Source organism: Ursus maritimus, unplaced genomic scaffold (assembly GCF_017311325.1).
Source record: "Ursus maritimus isolate PB19 unplaced genomic scaffold, ASM1731132v1 scaffold_2, whole genome shotgun sequence".
Lineage (NCBI taxonomy): Eukaryota > Metazoa > Chordata > Mammalia > Carnivora > Ursidae > Ursus > Ursus maritimus.
The window spans coordinates 94,108,529-94,129,692 of record NW_024424452.1 but is presented as its reverse complement, the minus strand read 5'-3'; the positions used below and the strand labels follow the sequence as shown (position 1 = coordinate 94,129,692).

Sequence of the window (21,164 nt, the reverse complement as noted above, 5' to 3'; positions counted from 1 at the left end):
AAAGATATTTGGAGATGTAAAAAAATCATAATTTTAAAAATCTGTTCAGGTTCTCTGCCCATTTTTTATTGGACTAGTTGGGTTTTTTTTCAGGCTGAGTTCTCTAAGTTCTTTGTATATTTTGGATATTTGCAAATATCTTCTCCCGTTCAGTAGGTTGCCTTTTTGTTTTGTGGATGGTGTCTTCGCTACATACAAGGTCTTTATTTTCGTGTAATCCCAGTAGTTTAATTTTTCTTTTGTTTCCTTTGCCTAAGGAGACATATCTAGGAAAATGTTTCAATGACCAGTCTCAAAGAAATTGCTGCCTATGTTTTTTTTCTAGGAGTTTTTTAAGGTTTCTAGTCTCACATTTAGGGTTGTTTGTTGTTGTTGTTTTACCCATTTTGAGTTTATTTTTGTATGATATGAGGAAGTGGTCCAGTTTCATTCTTTTGCATGTAGCTGTCCAGTTTTCCCAACAACATTTGTTGAGGAGACTCTTTTCCCCGTTGTATATTCTTGCCTCCTTTGTTATAAATTAACCAACTATGGAAGTGTACGCTTATTTCTGGGCTCTCTGTTGTGTTCCACTGATCTATATGTCTGTTTTTGTGCCAGTACCATACTATAGCTTTGTAGCATATCTCGAAATCTGGATTATGATACCTTTAACTGTGTTCTTCTTTCTCAAAATGGCTTTGGCTATTCAGGGTCTTTTGTGGTTTCATACAAATTTTAGTTATATTCTAGTTCTATGAAAAAATGTTGGTATTTTGATAGGGATTGCATCAAATATGTAGATTGCTATAGCTAGCATGTACCAAATACCAATAGCACATGAACACTGTGCTTAATGTAAACAGGCTACTATAGCACTTCAAAGAGGTACATGTCTAGTGAGGAATATAGAGAAATTATAAGTGGTTGATAAAGATGTGCTCCTCCCTACATACAAGGGAAGTGCAATTTAAAACAAGACACCAACTTTTACCCATCACATTGGCAATAAGACTTAAAATCTTAGAAGCAAAAATGTCAGCAAAGATATGGCCAAAAAAAAAAAAAAATCTAGACTCCTCCAATGCAATTCTACCATCAGAGCTTCTCGATACTTTCAAGCATCATCACCTACTACAGACATTTGAAGACCATTTGGTTTACTGAGTCTTTAAAGGTCAAGTGTAAAGCTTACTCCACCACACCCTGGATCATCTGGAGAGACTTCTGTTGTTCTGGGTGCTACTCAAAGCTGAAAGCTTTTTATTTTACCTTGTAGATAGGTCAAAGCTGTATACTCAAACACAGAATGTGCTGCTTTCGGAGGCCAACCACACTTTTTGTCTCTTTCTAGTGGGACACAGACAAGGGGTAGTAAATTCTCTTTGACATTGGGAGGAATATTCCATCATACTCCTGTATCCTCAGGAATTTTGTTGAGGTGGCAAGCCCCTGTATTTTCGTAAGATTGAGTTCTCAGTTCTGTCACACATGTATATTTTACCAAGGCACTTCAGTCTCTCAACTCTTCTACTCTCCAGGTCCTAATAGCTTGCTGTCATTCAGAGGAGGATCAAGGGCCTGTAGTGTGGAATGTTGAGGCAGCCAAGGTCTCTGCCAAGCAGATGGTGGCGTAGAACAAGAATATTTTATTATGTTTCCCTGAAGCTGGGAAGTAGAAGTATTGCTGTCTTTGCCAGGTGAAAACAACATGGTACTTTTGTTCTCTCTGGATTGTTGCAAAGGAAAAAGCATTTGCTACGTCAAAGCTACATATCAAATACCAAGGCTGTTTTAATTTACTTAATAAGGAGACTCCATCTGGAGTGGCAACTCCAGTTAAAGTCGTCTTCTAATTAGAAGTTTATGATAATCTGCCATCATTTTTCAAGCTTATTTTCACAGTGACCAAACTAGCGAAGACATTCACCAGACTTGCAATTCTCAGGTCTCTGATGGTGGACCAATCTCTCCTTTTCTCTTGGGATGATTTGTTGCTGGAGAAAGGAAGCTCTAGTTGTTTCTAGCAGTCCCTTCCTACACCATGTAGCCATTGCTTAGAAAGCCGAAGTGTGGATTCTGCCAATTGCTAGGAGTATACATTCTAATTATAAACCCCCAAATGAAAAATAACAGCAAGGTGATTTCTTAGATTTATTCTTAGGTATTTGGTGTTATCTGGTATATATGGGATTGTTATTAAATTTCACCTTTTAATTTTTTACTCGTGTGTAAAAATTCAATGGATCTTTTTACATTGGTAACCATATTCAGTGACCTTGCTAAATTTACTTACTATAACAGATTATCTCTAAAGTATTTGGGGATTTCTGTTATCTCCATTGTCATCTGAGAGTAATAACAGTTTTACTTCTTACTTTTTTTCCCAATCCTTTTACATCTTTTTCTCACCTTATTGCAATGGCTAGACTTCCAGTACATTGTTGAATAGATGTGGTGATAAATAGGCAGCCTTGTTTCATTCCCAATACCAGAGGTAAAGCTTTCAACATTTCATCATTAAATATGATGTTTGCTGTAGGACTTTCAAAGATACTCTTTATGGAATAAAGGAATTTGTCTTCTATCCCTCATTTGAGCAGAGCGGAGATTTTATCATGAATGGATAATGAATTTTATCAGATGCTTTTTTTTCAAATGCTTTTTAAAAATTGATTACAGTTATCACATTACTTTTTACCTTTATTCTTTTAATGCGGTACATTAGATAAATTTTCTAATAGTAAATCCACCTTGCATTTGTACAGTATCTTTCTATTCCTAGTATAAAACCAAGTTGGTTATGATGTAGTTCCCTGTTTATACGACTCTGGGTTGCATTTGCTAATATTTTGTGTAGAATTTTTATATCTGTGTTCCCAAGAGGGATTGCTTTGTTCTTAAAAGAAATTGTGTATCAGGCTCTGGTAGCAAGTTTATGCCGGCTTCATAAGATAATTTCACAAGTGTTCCCTCTTTTTTATGTTAGCTAAAACTTCACGTGAAATTGGTGATTTTTCTTCCTTAAATGGTAAATTTACCTGGACTTTTCTTTGCTAGGAAGGTTTTAAAATATGGGTTCAATTTCTGTAATAGGTATAAGATTGTACAACTTTCCTGTTTCTTGAATCTGTGTAGGTTTTGTTTCTTTAGGAATTTGTATCCTATGATTTTCAAATTTTCAAAAGATAGGACTGTGTCTTTTTTATGGAGAATTTTTTAAACATTCACAAAATTAACAAAAGTTGGAAAAATAGTACCAAAAAATAGTACAAAATCCTTTTTTACCCCTCGAGCTATTTCAGAGTAAGTTCCCCACTGACTTGATGCTTCATCACCCCGCAATACTTGAGTGTAGATTTTCTACAATCAAGAATATTCTCTCACATAACCACACTACAACCATCAAAATAGAGACATTAACATTGGTTTATTGTTGCCATCTCATCCTCGGGATCCATTTACGGTCAAGAGTTGTCCAGATAATGTCCATTATGGCGAAAGGATCTCATTCAAAATCATGTGTTGTCATGTCTCTTTAGTCTCCTCCAGGCTAGACCAGTTCTTCAGTCATTCCCTTTTGAAGATTACAGGGCAGTTCTATTTTAGAATAGCTGCATTTGTCTGATATTTCTTGTGATTAGATTCAGGTTATGCAGCTGTAGCTGGAAGACCAGGGAAGTGGTGCTTGTTCCTCTCACTGAATCCTGTCAGGTGACGCACACTGTGGTTTGTCGCGTCACTCACCTTATTCACTTTGATCTCCTCATTAAGGAAGCATGTGCTCTTGATAACTAAGTACTTTGTAACTGTGTACGTAATCTGTTCCTCAAAATTCTTTCAACTTATTCATGTATTTATCTGTATCTAGATAGACTGAAGTTTTCCTCTTTCCCTCAGTGTGTTATAATCAGTTACTTCAACTATTTATTTTGAAGCTCAGACTGTGGGATTTGTTCAGTGCAAACCCCTTCAGGCTGGCTTCTTTGTCTTTTTGACATGTCCCCCTCATTCTTTGAATACGTTCTTATTCTCAACTTCTTTCCCTAGTCCTGAAATTTGCTGTTTCTTCACAGAGTTCTGGTACCTTATAGTGAAGGATAGATTTAGAAGCCAGGATCTGGGTACTAGGTGTGCACACCGCTGAGGTGGTGATCTTTTTTTTTTTTTTTTTAATGGTAGCGCACTATGGTTTGTTAAACTGTGCATTAGTATAGGCACTGGGGCTTGCCCATGGTGTTCTCGATGGATAAAGCCTGCATGTTCTGCCAGTTCTCCTTGGGCAGTGACACCAGGAAATTGACAGCTAAGTGGATGTTGTACACGAGCTCATCATCTGTCATCCTCACCTGGCCGGTGGCCACTGCCAGATACAGCACCTTCGTCCTCTGGAATTTGATGGTGGACTTCACTTCATCCACTTTGGCCACCATGTTCTCATTGTGGGTCAGCAAGGAAGGGAACTTGCCAGGCTTACTCAGGCCTGGGCCTAGGATTCGTGGGATCTGCTTGATCAGAGATTCGGAAGCGAAAAAGACATCCTACTTCTTGGCCAGCTCCTGGCCCAGCTTCTTGAACACTGGGTTTGAACTCACAGCCCTGAGATCAAGACCTTAGCTGAGATCAAGAGTCAAACGCTTAACCAGCTGAGCCATCCAGAAGCCCCTGTTGAGGTGTTCTTAAACCCTCTCAGTGGACAGAGCTAGGATACTTAGGAATTGGTGTCTATGTGTATATGCATATTATATGCATATTTATGCTCTGTTTACTTAATATTTAAAAACTGAGTTCACGTTGATATCCTCAGTTCTAATCCCAGACCACAGTTCTAGATTTTCCCCTTTCCATATTTGTAACTTCCTTTTCCAACACAGAGAGATAGACCTGGCTTCCGTTAAACTTAATGTATTTATTATTCGATGAATCCCCCCTTCTGTCTGCATGCATGACCCCTCACCCTAGTTGGGCTCTGCTATCCCTTGCAGCCTTTCCTACTTGCGGATGTCCATATGACCCTCAAAACGTGGGTTCTGACACTCCAGACCAGCTGTCCTCACCACCCTACCAAAGCTCTGACTTCCTGCTTGGAGTCTGACACTGTGTTCCAGGACTCCCCCTTGTCCCCACACAGTTGCCTTCCTCACCCCACTTGGGCCGTAACACCACACTCCAGGTTACCCCCACATATGGCTACCTTCCCCATCCTGCTTCAGGTCTGGTTTTCCTGTGTCAGGGCAACCATGCACTTTCACAGGTGCACCTCCGTGTGGGTTCCCTCTTCAGCCTTCCTGGGCTTTGGCAACCCACGCCAGTCCCCCCTCCATGGCTCTGATCTTCCTTGGGCTTTGACTCCCCTTTCCCTCATTGTAGACACACCGCTCACCCTGTTTGGCCTTTGTTGCCCCATGCGAGGCTGCCCCACCATGGGGAATCTTCTTATGCTGTTGAGGCTCTGGCTCTCCATGCTGGGCATTTCTCACCCAGCTTGGGCTCTAGCATGCTGTTTAAGGATGCCCCATGGATACCCCTCTTTACCCTGTGTGAGCTCTGACACCTCACGCTGGGCTGCCCTATATGGACATGGATGCCATTCTTGTCTCTCTTGGGCTCCAAAATAGTGTGCTAGGCTTCTCCCATGCGTAGACATCCTCAGCCCACCCAGGCTCTGACATATGCCACTACCAGTGCAGACTACTGCCTCCTTCAGCCCCACTGATTAGCTTTAGGACTGAAATTTCCAAAAAAGGAGAGGACAAAAGAAAAGCTTGCTCTCTTTTTAACATCTGATGGGTTTGAAATGATGTCTTCCTTTTTATTCCTGATATTAATAATTTATATCATCTCTTTTTTTCCTGACTAGTCTCTTCCTGCAACTTATTAATCTTATTAGTGTTCTCAATGAATTTTATTTTGGTTTACTAATGCTCTCGTGTGTGTGTATGTATTCTGTTTTATTTCTGCTCTTTATTATTTCATTCTTTCACCTTTCTTTGAGTTAACTTGTTTGTTTTTTAAGTTTTTAACTTCTAGAAGTGAGTAATTGGGTCCCTGTTTTTGGCCTACCTCACTCCCTTTCCCTCCCCAACATATGCACTTAGATCTGTGAATTTCCTTCTAAGCGGGGCTTTAGCCACATTCCACAAGTATTTATACAGATTTTTTTTTTTAAGTTTTATTAATTTGAGAGAGAGAGAGTGCATGAGCAAGGGGAGGGGCAGAGGAAGAGGGAGAAGCAGACTTTGCACTGAGCGGGGAGCCCGATGTGGGGCTTAATCCCAGGACCCTGAGATCATGACCTGAGCCAAAGGCAGAAGCATAACCGACTGAGCCACCCAGGTGCTCCCAGGTCGTTTTTATTATCATTATTTTCAGTACATTTTCTAATTTCTACTGTGATTTCTTCTTTGACCCATGAATTACAAAGGAGTGTATTTAAATTTCTGGTTACTTTATCTAGATTTCTGTAGTTTTTTTAAATTATATTTTTGTTTCTGATTCCTAGTTTAATTTCACTGTAGTCAGAAAATACCTTCTTTATGCTTCCAGTTTTGTGAAACATGTCAAATCTTAACTTATTACACGGTATGTGATCAATTTTGGCAAATTTCTATAGACACTTGAAAACTGAATTCTGCCGATGTAGAATGTTCACCACTTTGTAGAGCTGAGGTTCTCAAACTTAGAAAACCACTCTCAAGTATGTTAAAAGCTCCAGGTCGTATTCCAGACATGCATGCATCCTGGCTTTTTGTAAGGTAGAAACATACTTTGTCTTCTTTTGTGGGTGCTCTGTAATATGCAGATGGTATGCTAACATGCTTAAAATATTTCCATGTATGAGTCCTTTCATGGAGCTGTCGGTTCCACAAAATAGGTATGGAATTAGGGTGTAAAATGAGGGAAAAAGTAATAGTAGGTTATCATCATTTTGGTGTTCAATAGTTCTACTAGCAATTTCCCCTTAAGGTTGGATGTTTACAGTGTAATTGAACAACTGTAGTATAAATTGTTATTTTTAAAACAGTTGTATTAAAATTTTTCCAATATCTGTTAAATTTTAGCCAACTCTTAGTTATTATACTGTGCATATGATATGAAGTAGTTGCCAATTAGAGAAAGAAGATATTGTTGCAAAAGATTCAAAAAGGAAAAAATCTTCGAGGCGCCTGGGTGGCACAGCGGTTAGGCGTCTGCCTTCGGCTCAGGGCGTGATCCCGGCGTTATGGGATCGAGCCCCACATCAGGCTCTTCCTCTATGAGCCTGCTTCTTCCTCTCCCACTCCCCCTGCTTGTGTTCCCTCTCTCACTGGCTGTCTCTCTCTGTCGAATAAATAAATAAATCTTAAAAAAGAAAAAGGAAAAATCTTCATAACTGCATTTTTTTAAATGAAATTCCTATTCTGGATACATTTGGGTGTTCTTCACTTTGTAGAGTAAAATGTAGAAGTAAAGTGAAAAGTGAAACATATGGTATTATTATTTTCAAAACTTTAAGGATTTATATAATACCTTATATAAGTATATACAAATTTATGAATAATATATAATTTACATGTTACAAAGTTATGTGTTTGTATAATTGGAAAGTATTATATAAATATACAATAAATATAAAGTACATGATATATTTATTATATATAATATATAAATTACATGTATTATTTTATATATCCTGATATGTATATTCCAAAATTCACAGCTTTAAAATTGTTTCTCTCAAATCCAGAAACGCTAATGAGGTCTACTCATGGAGCTTACTTAGTATCTTTAAATATCACTAAATGTCTTTTGGGTAATTTCTGCCTTGGTCACTGAATCTCAGCAAGAGCCAGATGACTGGAGCTCAGCTGTGTAAATATATCCTAGTTGGCTGACAGCTAGACAGGGACCTGATGTAAAAAGCAAACTAAAGGAGGTAAGGTATAAGATTATTACCAGACAGAAGTTAGATGGTCTTGGTCACATGAGGATTAATACAGTGAAACTGCTATTAAAGAAGAAAGAGCCACAGAGAGAGATGATTTTTTTTTCCAAAGATTTTATTTTATTTAATTGTCAGAGAAAGAGAGCACAAGCAGGGGGAGCAGCAGGCAGAGGGAGAAGCAGGCTCCCCACTGAGCAAGGAGCCGGATGCAGGACCGGATCCCAGGATGCTGGGATCATGACCTGAGCCGAAGGCAGACGCTCAACCGACTGAGCCACCCAGGCGCCCCGAGAGAAGATATTTTAATAATGTTTACAGTGAAGGATAAGGAAGGCAAGGACTTGATTGTGTTGGTTTTTCTAGCCAGTGTCCTTTATCTTCCCTCTTCCTGGACCCTATATTCTTTAGGCATGTTTTCTTTTGGTTTTTCTCTTTGCTTTGGTTTCATGTGTATATGTATTTTTATACTCCCAATTAGTGTATAAGATTTTGAAAGGGAAGTGTTTAGTCATTCTTTTCTTTTTCCAGTTTTATTGAGATATAATTGATACATGACATTATATTAGTCCAAGGTATTAGCACAACATAGAACGTGATATATACATATTGCAAAATGACTACTGCAATAAGGTTAGTTAACATCAGTCACCTCACATAGTTACACATTTTTTTTCTTCTAATAAGAACTTTGAAGATCTTCTCCTTTAGCAAGTTTCAAGCCTACGGTACATTATTGTTAACTGTCACCATGCTGTACATTACATTCGAGGACTTAATTTATCTTGTAACTGGAAAGCACCTTCACACATTTCCTTCACCGCCCCATCCCCACCTCTAGCAATGACCGATCTGTTCTCTGCATCTCTGAGTTCAGATTTTATAGATTCCACATAGAAGTGACATCATACAGTATTTTTCTCTCTCCTCTGACTTATTTCACTTGTCCTCTAGGTTCATCTGCGTTGTTGCAAATGACAGGATTTTCTTCTCTTTTGTGGCTGAATAGTAGTCCAGTGTGTGTGTGTGTGTGTGTGTGTGTGTGTGTGTGTGTGTGTCTATTCATCCATTGATGGACACTCAGGTTGTTTGCATGTTTTGGCTATTATAAATAATACTGCAGTGAACATGGGGTGCAGGTATCTTTTCGAGGTAGTGATTTCATTTTCTTCAGATAAATACCCAGAAGTAGAATTGCTTGATCATATGGTAGTTCTATTTTTAATTTTTTGAGGAATCTCCATACTGTTTTCAAATTGGCTTTACCAGTTTACATTCCCACCAATAGTGCACAAAGGTTCCATTTCCTCCCCATCCTAGCCAGCATTTGTTATCCATTGTCTTTTTGATATTAGGCATTCTAACAGGTGTGAAATATCTCATTATGCTTTTGATTTGCATTTCCCTGATGACTAGTGATGTTGACCACCTTTTCATGTACCTATTGGCCATTTGGATGTCTTGTTTGAAAAAAAATGCCTATTTAGTTCCTCAGCCCATTTTTAAATCAGAGTGCTATTTTGCCGTTAAGTTGTAGGAGTTATTTATATATTTTGAGTATTAACCCCTTATTGGATATATTATTTGTAAGTATTTCTTCCATTCCATAGGTTGTCTATATATAATTTTCTTGATGGCTTTCTGTGCAGAAGCTTTTTATTTTGATATAGTCCCTCTTGTTTATTTTTGGATTTATTGCCTTTGCTTCTAGCATTATCAAGACCAGTGTGAAGGAGCTTATTCCCTATGTTCGCACTTAAGATTTATAGTTTCAAGCTTTATGTTCAAGTCTTTAATCCATTTTGAGTTGGTTTTTTGTTTATAAGATAGTGATTCAATTTCATTAGTTTGCATGTGACTGTCCAATTTTCTCATCACCATTTATTAAAGAGATTATCCTCTCCTCATTGTATATCCTTGGCTGGGCAGTAATGAATTAATTGGCAATATATGCATTTATTTCTGGGCTCTCTGTTCTTTTGATCTGTGTATCTGTTTTTATGCCAATGCCATACTGTTTTGACTCCTATAGACTTGTGATATAGTTTGAAATCAGGAAGCGTGGTATTTCCAGCTTTTTCTTTTTCAAGATTGCTTTGGCTTTTGGAGTCTTCTGTGGTTCCATACAAGGTTTAGAACTGTTTTTTTCTATTTCTGTGAAAAAATGCCAATGGAATTTTGATAGAGTTCACTTTGAATCTGTAGATTGCTTTGAGTAGTATGGACATGTTAACAATATTACTTCTGCCAATCCATGTGCCTAAAATGTCTTTCCATTTATTTTGTGTCTTTCTCAGTATCTTGTGGTTCTTAGTTAGCTGTGCAGGTAGATCTTTTGTCTCCTTGATGAAATTTATTCCTAGGTATTCTGTTCTTTTTGATGCAATTGTAAATGAAATTTTAAAAAATTTCCTTCCTGATAGTTTGTTGTTAGTATATAGATATACAACTGATTTTTTATATTGATTTGTATCCCACAACTTTACTGAATTCATTCATTAGTCCTAACAGTTTTTTGGTGGGGTCTTTAGGGTTTTTGCATATAATATCATGTGGTCTGGAAGTAGAGACAGTTTTACTTCTTTTCCATCTTAAATGCCTTTTCTTTCTTTTCTTGCTTAATTGCTCTGGCTAGGATTTCCATGTGGTAAGAGTCAGCATCCTTGTCTTGTTCCTTATCTTAGAAAAGAAGCTTTCAGCTTTTTACTGTTGAATATACGGTTAGCTAGGGGTTTATTGTATATGGCCTTCAATATGTTGACTAACATTCTCTCTCTACCCAGTTTCTTGAGAGTTTTTGTCATGAATAGATGTTGAATTTTGTCAAATGCTTTTTCTACATCAACTGTGATGATCATATGATTTTTATCCTTTATTTTGTTAATATATTATATTACACCACTGATTTACAGTTGTTGAACCACCCTTGAATCCCTGGAATAGATCCCAATTGATCATGTTGTATGATGCCTTTCATGTGTTGTTGAATTTGGTTTGTTGATATTTTGTTAAGAATTTTTGCATCTTGGAAGGGACTGGAGGAGATAATGCTGAGCGAAATAAGTCAAGCAGAGAAAGACAATTATCATATGGTTTCACTCATTTATGGAACATAAGAAGTAGGAAGATCGGTAGGAGAAGAAAGGGAAGAAGAAGTGGGGGTAAACAGAAGGGGGAATGAACCATGAGAGACTATGGACTTTGGGAAACAAACTGAGGGCTTCAGAGGGGAGAGGGGTGGGGGAATGGGATAGGCTGGTGATGGGTATTAAGGAGGGCATGTATTGCATGGTGCACTGGGTGTTGTACGTAAGTAATGAATCATGGAACTTTACATCAAACACTAGGGATGTACTGTATGGTGGCTAACATAATATAATAAAAAAATTATTTAAAAAAAGAATTTTTACATCTATATTTATTAGGGATATTGGCCTGTAGTTTTCTTGTAGTGTCCTTGCGTGGATTTGGTATCAGGGTAATGCTGACCTGGTAAAATGAGTTGGGAAGTGTTCCCTCTGCTTCTGTTTTTTGTAAGAGTTTGTGAAGAGTTAGTATTAATTCTTCTTTAAGTTTTGGTAAACTTCACCAGTGAAGCCATCTGGCCCTGGACATCTGTTTGTTGGGAGGCTATTCATTACTGGTTTAATATCCTTACTAGTTATTGGTCTGTTCACATTTTCTATTTCTTTGTGATTCAGTCTTGGTAGCTAGTATGTTTCTAGGAATGTATCTGTTTCTTCTAGGTTGTCCAATTTGTTGTCATATAATTGTTCATAGTAATCTCATATGATCTCTTATATCTGTAGTATCAGTTGTAATGTCTCCGTCTTCGTATCTCATTTTATTCATTCAAGTTCTCTTTCTTTTTTTCTTAGTGAGTGGCGTCTACTCTCTTCCATGTAGATAGGGAAATTGAAGCTGACTCTATCCCCAGCTTCACTTTGATGGCTTCTGACTAATCTAAGTCAATTGTGGTAATCCCACCCACCCCCCATCAGGGATGGTTTGAGGAATAGATATGTACCTGTGACCTGTGTGATAATATGCTGAGCAGTCAGGTCTGAGATCTGGGAAAGATCACCTCTCTTTAAAAAAAAAAAACAAAAACGTAAAAGAAAAGATGGTATGCTGACTCCTAAAACCACTACATTGGGAAATTTTTAATTGACTTCATATTACAGCAAATACTAGGTAATGCTGTTTAATTTATAATTCAATGGCTGATTTAAATATACATTTTTAATGAGGGGAGGATATTGGTTAAATAACTTTGAAAGTATCAATAAAGAATATATTTGGAAACAGAAAATCCAACTGTCAATGTTTTGTTGTTGTTATGTTTTTTAACCTAGAGGGATTTGTCTCAGGCTTCAAGAAGTTTGGAGATAGCTACTTAGTGATGTTTCAGTTACCCAGATGCTCTCTATTTTTCAGCTTCCTTATCCTTAGCTTTCATTGTCATGCTTGTGACTTCATGGTTACAAGATGGCTGCAGCAGCTCCAGGCAGGAGGAAAGAGAAGGGACAAAAAGTGCATGCCAGTTGAGTCTGCCTGCTTTTATCAGGAAAACCAAAGGTTTCCTGCAAGCCCCTCTCTGAAATCTGGGGTGTTTATTTGCTCCTGCGTGCAATGTATCAATTTAATCTATCTTCCCTTCTCAAATTTAGCTTCAAGTATGTTAATTCAGTAACTTTTTTATCTTTTGCTTATGTTTTATAAACTAAAGTTGGTATTTTAGGCTCACTAGGTAAGACATTTAGTTTTCTTTTTCTAAAATTAGGGCTTCTGAGCAAATATGTAAATTTGTGCTAAGTTCATGCAAATTAATATTTTTCATTTGAACCAGGCATTGTGATAATTTTTAAATGAGCTTTGTATTTCTTATGTAAAGTTTTACTGTCTTAGGAAGAACAGAAGACCTATTGAGCATTTGAACTGAACTCCATTATAAGAATTATAATACAAAATACCTTTTTTCAGGGTCCCTTTTAAGAACGAAGATTCACAGTCCATTAAAAGAAAAAATGAGCAGTGTTTAAATTTAATACTTGATATTGCATTCAGGATTTATCTACAGAGACTTAACTACTCTTAAATTGTATACTCAACTCCATTTTTTTACTCCCCCCCTCCCCCCCACCTCTATCCTATTCACAGACCTATTTATTCTGAGCTACCAAGACAGATCATTGAGGTAAAAATTAAAAGGATAATTTAAGACTGAAAGAAAACGTGGTTTCAGATTCGTTGCTGGAGGTAGAAATGCCTGCTGTGGACAAGGGGGAGCCCTATACGTTAGAAGGAGGAGGGGCGCAGGGTGCAGTGGGGCAGGGAGTGGCCGCCTGATCGGGGAGACTAGCTGAAATGCAGTGTTCGGCTTCTCCTCGATGGGGATTAGGCCTAGACTCCCAGTGCCCCTCGTTTTAGGATTCTGGGTCTTGGGTGGGTGTGGAGGAACAGTTTCTGAGACTGCTGAGCCGAAATGCTACTCAGTCCATCTCAGTAGCTGAAGAAAATAAATGAGGTTTTTATGTTTGTGGTACCTCCCGTGTTTGTACCTAGTGTGGCTGCAGAGGCCAGACACCACAGGGGAGTAGGCAAAATATGCGTGTGCTTCCAGATGGTTGTGAAAGAAAGAACGAACTAACTAAACTATCTCATTAATATGTATCGCTCGCCCATCTTTATGGTATATCACAGCACCTCTCCGCATATGTGACTTATTTTTCCTAATCTTACTGTGCGGGAGGAGAGGAATGGGAAACCGGGCTGTTTTATTTCTGCGTCTCTCCACTAGGGAAGAAGGAAACTCATGAGTGAATCTACTAGTTACGTTGCCACCCATTTTTTAATCCAGTTTCTTTAAAGTTCTTTACAGTAATTGTGGACTGTTCTGCATGTTGAGGCTAATTGGAAACAGTGACCAGATTCTTAATCATTGTCAGGAAACTGCATTCAGAGAATGAGAAGAACACCCCCACTGGATGAGTTGCAGCCACCACCGTATCAGGATGACAGTGGTTCTCCCCATCTCTCATGTACGCCCTCAGAAATTGGGGACAGTAAATGTGAATTTTCCCACTGCAGCAACAGTCCAAGATGCTCATATAACAAGTGCCCAAGTGAAGGAAGCACAGGTCATGAAATAGAAAGTTTTCCTAATAAAGGATTTGAAGAAGATGTGCCAAGTGACAGCACTGCAGTCCTGAGCCCGGAAGTAAGTAAAACAGCACCTAGAGCTTTTTACGTGGATGTTATTGGAGGGTGATAACCCTGTGCTTCTCCTCTTGGTAAGAAGGTTTTATCACTATCCCGTCCTTTGTGACTTATGGTACCAGTGTTATCCTTGATCTCCTCTTTACCCGGCAGACTTAGCGGGACCGTCCCAACCATTCTCCACCCACCACCCTCCCTTTTCCCCAAAAGGAGGATGGGTAGGTAAAAATGAGAGCAATTCACAAGATACTGAAACATATTATCTTCCCCCGGTTTCAGCCTCAAGAGAGGTCTTTTTTTATTTTCACATTTTATACAAAACATTCTGGAATTACTTACCTGTTTCTTTCATCTTGAGGTTCCGATTTATGTGCTTTTTATTTTTAAAATTCTTTTATTTGGGATATTTTTACTTTGGGGAGGTTGCTCATTCGTGTTTTATAGGTTTTACCAAAAATAATGTTTTTGCACCTTCATATGGAACAGGGAAGGGATAAGTGATGCTCAGCTTTGCTCATGAAACTTGACTGCGCTGCATCGTGCATTTGGAGTCGTTGTTGGTTGTGTTTTAAGTTATTTCCTATTTTGAAGCAAAAATGTGAAAATGACAACAAAAATCAGTGTGTTGAACTTTTGAAGTCCTCCATGTTCTAAAAAGGATTTGTTTTAATCTTCCTTTTACGATGAAAACTGTAAAGGTGATTTAAAGGTTTCCATTAGGTAGTATGTACTTTTAGGATTTATTTCTTTTAGATTGCAGGTTTTTACGACTTTTGTCCCAGACAACATTTCCTAATACCGTAGTGTGTCAGTGTTCTTAATTGGCTGAATTTTCATCTACTGCCAAAATTAAATAATGGAGGTAGAGCTAGAAACAGAATTCCCTTAATTTTAAGTTTTTCTAAAAACATGTTATCTGTTACTACTTTTCTACTGTTTCTAGTATTCTAATACAGTATCTAACTCAGCAGAAAATTCCACGTTGGTATTTTAAATTTAGTACATCAGTATTCCGTGATTTTCCACACGGAATCCTTCTCTGTGCCCTGTGCCTGAATGTATTTGAGACCACTGTTCTGTAGGCTTCCACGCCCGAGAGGTAGCCAACAAGCTGGCGGTGAAGCCTGCAGCGTGGAACTGACAACAACGATAGCTGGCAACAGTCACGCCAGAGATTTTGCTATAAGCTCTCCAGTCAGCACATTGCGCCTTAGTACCCTCATCTTCAGGAACTTATTTCCATTTTACAAACAAAAACATTCAGACTCCGAGAGTGAAGCATTTGCCCGCGTGTGAGCACCGCTCAGATGGTGGCGCTGTCCTCCAAACCCAGGTCGGCCCGACCGCACACACAGTGCTCTTAACCGACTCTCTTCTGTGCCCCTTTTGACCTAAACCATTGTGTGGGAAACTACTTCGATGCCCGGGTACCCTCCCGGTTACACCACCAGGCACGCTATTTCAGAGGACTCGTGGACCAAATTCGGATGCTCAGATTACGTGTGTGTGCGCGTGCGTGTGTGCGTTTAATTTATTTCAGATGTAAAGTAAGAAGTAAGAGGAACAAGATGAGCTAGGTTAACACACCTAGGATAGGATGCCAGTAGGTACAGGTGGCAGGAACACACCGTGTGAGCCTTGATTTAGGTAATGCCCAAATGTCCTGTCACTCTGCCCCATCGCTCTTCCCTTTATATGGTGTGGTAACAAGGGCAAGAGTTGAGATTTTTTTAGGTAATTACACCCAGTGCGGGGCTTGCACGCATGACCCCCGGATCAAGAGTCACATGCTCTCCTGGCTGAGCCAGCCAGGGGCCCTAACAGTTGAGATTTGAACAAGGATGCCAAGGACCAAAAACTGTGTTTTCTGGGAGAGATGTAGGGACGAGTACTCCTCCTGGTCATCAGTGAAACTTGCCAGTTAACCTTTTTATTTGCACTTCGATCTAAGGAACACATGGGTGACACAGCTATTAGCTCAGAGGTGACATGATCATGGCTTGGGCTTTACATCCCTTTCTCTAGGTAGTACTCATTTTTTCTATAATATTTTTGATTTATTATGTCTATCTTTGGCATATAATCCAAGTTATTAACTTAGTTACTGTCTGTAGTTACTGTATCTTCGGAATTTTGCCTGTCTCTCAAGTTACTTCCTTATTCATTATAGTTAATACAGCCTTTGAGTTTTGCCCATATTTTAGAAGCTGGCAGCTTGCTCTCTGTTAACACTGATGAGTCTCTTGTATGCTGCTTGTTTTTGTGTCTCTATAGCAGAATTGAATATATTCAAACAATACAGCAAAAGCACATTATATCAATATCTAGGTCCTTTTATAGCCCGTTATAAAGCCCAATCTTGTGTTTTTTCAAGTTTATTTTGCTTAGTACTGTTCCTTTAATGGATGTTATTTATCAAATAGAAAATTCTTACTGTCCTCTTGGTTTATCCAGGAGATAGCTATGTTAGAGCCCTTCCGCATACATGACTGAACTGAGATAGGAGTGAGGGTTCCGGAAAGTTCCCTGGCAAGGAAGTCACAAACTCTATTGACAACCTGTTGCTGGCTAACAATGGTTCAAAACGTTAATCAGACACCTTGAAAGGAAGAGTCATTTGCTAGTTGCCTGTTACAGAACACAAATAGTTTTTATCTGTAAAGGCCCGCCCTTTTAACCCTCTTTGAGACCTTATGAAATTTTTTACTTCCTTGAAAATCCTAGCTATTATGATGCTATTTTAGAAAGTATTTGATTGAAAAAATCAAAGCCACGTAATTAATCATCTTTGCCAATTATGAAGTGGCATACATTAAAACATTGTGATCTAGGCTGTCAGTTTTTTTGACAGAGTAAGAATATGTTTACCCTGATTTCATCATATTCCATTAAAAAAAAAACCCTGACTTCTTTAAGAGTTTGTTGCCTCGCCCCAAGTATTGTTCCTCATTTGTAATCTTTCTTTTCATACATGGGACCAAGCAGGTCACCATAAGTAGACGTGTAAGATTTATAAGGTGTAAAAGACCTGAATATTTTTGGTTGTCTACTGCACACCCCCCACCTAAAATACGGCCCGGCACATAATAAAATAGGTACGTCTTAAGCTGCTTTAACAAGAGACCAATACAGTGGCTAAAAGCGACCAAAGATTGTCTTTCATTTAACGACAGTCCAGGGTGAGTAGGTGGCTTTGCTCTACCACATCGTTCAGGTGCCCAGGGTTTTGATGTCGTTGTTGTTGGTTTTGGTCACCCTGCCATCCCCTAAAGTAATGTCCTAGTGCACGTGGTCCAGGCAGAGCCACGCATCCTACCTGCATATCTGCTTGTGAGAAGACTGAGAAAGAGAGTGAAGGGCAAGCAATGTCTTGTGTAAACCTGACCGGATGGTTCAGACATGACTTCTGTTTGCCTCCCGTTGACCAAGGCCGAGTTTGCCAGGCCGTGTTTTTCTGCCTAAAACTCAGGTAGTTCTCGGAAATGCAAAAAGGGAGGACTGAGACTAGTAGTAGTGACTGCTGCCATAGGCACTAAGGACAAATTCAGAAACAGTTAGAAAATTATAAAATTCGTCCACATTTCAAAATAGAAGACATTTATTTAAAATACTTGACGGGGCAAAGTGGTATAGTTGAAAGGTCAGAGACCTGGGTTTGGTACTGTCGGTAACTAGCTGACATTCCTGTTACTTTCGAGGTAGTTAGACTGGCAGGAATTTGAGACAACTCCAGGATAATTTCTTTCGATCTTATCAAAATGTATAGTTTCAGTCTTTCTTGAACTTTTGAAATGTATAGTCAGCAATTTTCAACAGTAATTAAGATTAGGAATAATACATAGTTTTAAATTCAGATTAAAATTTAAAGTGTAAAAAGTGTGTGTGTGTGTGTGATGGAAAATAAGTGTTTGGCTGCAAATATTTTTGAGGCCTTTGGATTTATCCTTTCATATTTCACATTTCCATTGATTTCCAAGCCTAAATGTGTTTACATTCTAGTACAGATGGGGGCGTTTTAGAACAAACTTTGAAAATGGGACCAAAATTTTTGATGGCATTGTACTCATATTTACATTCTCTCTCTTGCCACCCTAATACTGAGCTATCAATTGCGTTGTTTATAATGTATGTAAAATGTAGTCGTTGCCTACAAAAGGAAGAGAGATACACATTGAAGTATGTATTTTCAATTCTCATCATAAAGACACATATCCAATTTCTCAAAATTGCAATGGGAGATACTAAATTCTTTGTTATAGTAAGTTTTTGAGTTTAGCCTACTACTGTTACTACCCTGGCCCTGTAGAGTATCTTTTGATTGTAGTTGACTGTTAACTGCTATTCTTTCTTTCCGACAGCAAATCAGGACAGTTTTCACATCATCTTCCTAAAGAAATGTCAGGTATTTATTTACATGCTAGATTAAATAATAGAGTTAAAAACTGAAAACATTTAAATTTGCTTTTCGTAGGATATGTCAGCTCAAGGATCATCTTCACAGCTTCCTAAACCTTTTGATCCTGAGCCAGAAGCTAAATATGGCACACTGGATGTGACTTTTGACTATGACTCACAAGAACAGAAGCTTCTGGTAACAGTGACAGCTGTCACAGATATCCCAACATATAACAGGACAGGTGGCAACTCATGGCAAGTACACCTTGTTCTTCTACCTATAAAGAAACAGAGAGCAAAAACCAGCATCCAGAGAGGACCATGCCCTGTCTTCACAGAAACATTCAAATTTAATCATGTTGAATCTGAGATGATTGGAAATTATGCAGTTCGGTTTAGACTGTATGGTGTACATCGCATGAAAAAAGAAAAGATTGTGGGGGAAAAGATTTTTTATTTAACAAAATTGAATCTTCAAGGGAAAATGTCATTACCTGTGATATTGGAACCTTCTTACAATCATTCTGTGAGTATCTGATCAAATAGCCTGAATATGTTTATGTCGTGGTATGTAACATACATAATTTTTAAAATCCATCATCAACCCAACAACGTTTCCAATTTTTTTTAATGTAAGAATCATACCTTTACAAAATTTCTAAGTCCTGGATAGGTAGGTATAATTTTTTCTCATTCTATGAAAGTTGCCCTTGAAGATTATATGTGATTCATTTTATGTATTTTATCCTTCACAGAGTCAGGTCCAGTGTCTTACACGTTTGTTCCTTTGTTAAATATTTATTAGATGATTGATTATTACATCAAGTGAACTCCTTGTAGAATTTATTGTTTTCTTTCCAGGTTAAAACTAAGTGATACAGCAAGATCTAGCTCCGTATCTTACTTAATATACTGCAGAAATTATTTGCTTTTATAGAAAATGTACTGCTGCCCAGGTCATGACTGATTATCTTTCCAGAACCCCTATGAAATTATTTTTTAAAGGTTCAAAAGAAAACCTGGCCTTGTTATGCTGTGCACCCTTTTAAACAAAGATTTTGCAGTATATCCGGGAGAATAGTCAAGCTTGGTCTGTGAGCTAGCCGTTCTCCCTTTTCTCTTTTTTTCCTCCAGGTCCTGATCACATATAAGTCTCTCTCTCTCTCTCTCTCTCTCTCTCTCTCTCCATATTTTTAACTAAATTCCCACAAGACATTGCAAAGCACAAGCGAGCTGAACTGCTTCTTTAAACCCGGGAGATATATTATGTCACAGAGTTATTTAGATTATGAGAAAAATCTGTGATATGCTATAAATGTAAATTATGAATTATATTTATTCCTCTCTGTCATATCGAATTCAAAGCATTTTTATAATACAAATACAGAGATTTTAGAATGGATGTATATTTTTAAGTAGAAGTATATTATTTTAGGGTTGTTTTTAAGCTTTTAAAGGTTTAAGCGTAAGTCCCAGATCAGATCAGAGCCTCACTGAATTTATACCAGAACATTTGATCTTACAGGACCATCATTTACAATAGATGTTTTTATTTTAGCTAGATGATTTCAACATTTTTAAAACCAAAAGGTGATAATATAGTATCCCTGTTGGTTTGTAGGATAGTATTTAGCCTTAATTGATAACTTGTTATAATTTTAAATTGCAGAATTCCCATTTTGGGGCAGTGTCCTTTTTAAAAATACAGTTATCAGTTTATCAGAGGAGAGAGAAAACAAAGTCCAGACAATATTTCAGAGGGAAAAAGATAACTTTTTATAAGATTGAATAGTCTGCAATTCTTAATAGGATTTTAAACTTTTTCATGATTTGGTCTGAGTGATGACTAGTTGATCTGTGGAAAATACATTCTTTTAGAGAAATACCTGATTTAAATTAGAAGAGAATGACTATCATCACGAGGTATGTATTTTGTGTTTATTTACTTGGAATTATCTGTCCCCAATTCTGTATTAATTATATTCATTTCACAAAGAAAATGAATGCATAGGAAATAATATGGTTTTATCTCTGGTCAAACTTAATTATTTCTGTACACACCTACATTACGTGTATTAGCTTATGGTCATCGATTCTGTATTTCTGACAACCAGTACAATACATTTCGGAGGCGTGTTCACAAAAAGAAGAAAGTGCTAGACAAACAGCTTCTAAGACATAACATTTAAATCTGAATAAAACTATCCATCTTCTGCTCTTGGAGAATTTTTTCTCTACATTGCCACACTTTTCTAATTTAATGCCTGTGTTTAATTGTTCTTTATTCTTCACTCTTATCTTCTTTCCTGTTCTGTCTTCTCAAAATCTCATTGCTTGTTTTTGGATTCTGTACCAAAAGTAATTCAGCACACCACAGTTGTGAGGTCAAGATTCATAATTCTGTCTATCAGTTGTCTTATCATAATAAAATACTACTAGAATTTATGTATTCTGTGTATGCTGCAGTGTTAATACTCCCTTTGCTTAAGTTTTGATACTAACCATATGGAGAAATCATGTGATTATAGATTACATGGGTGATTTTAGCTTTAAATCTGTAAAATGTAATATATGAGTGAGACGTTCTTTCATAATGAAACATTTATTCTCGTAGCTTTTAAATAATTACTCGTTGTTGCAAGAATATTAG

General features: G+C 37.8%; 1 protein-coding gene across 2 annotated transcripts in view; it reads left to right on the top strand.

The window, feature by feature from the left end:
* The window catches only part of SYT14 (synaptotagmin 14), a 128,361-nt gene that overhangs the window by 53,039 nt on the left and 54,158 nt on the right, over positions 1 to 21,164 (top strand). For both annotated transcript variants that reach the window (XM_008701188.2, XM_008701189.2), the window contains exons 3-4: positions 13,849 to 14,120; positions 18,591 to 19,040. In XM_008701188.2, coding sequence (XP_008699410.1) covers positions 13,849 to 14,120; positions 18,591 to 19,040 — 722 coding nt within the window. The remainder of the gene's footprint in view (positions 1 to 13,848; positions 14,121 to 18,590; positions 19,041 to 21,164) is intronic.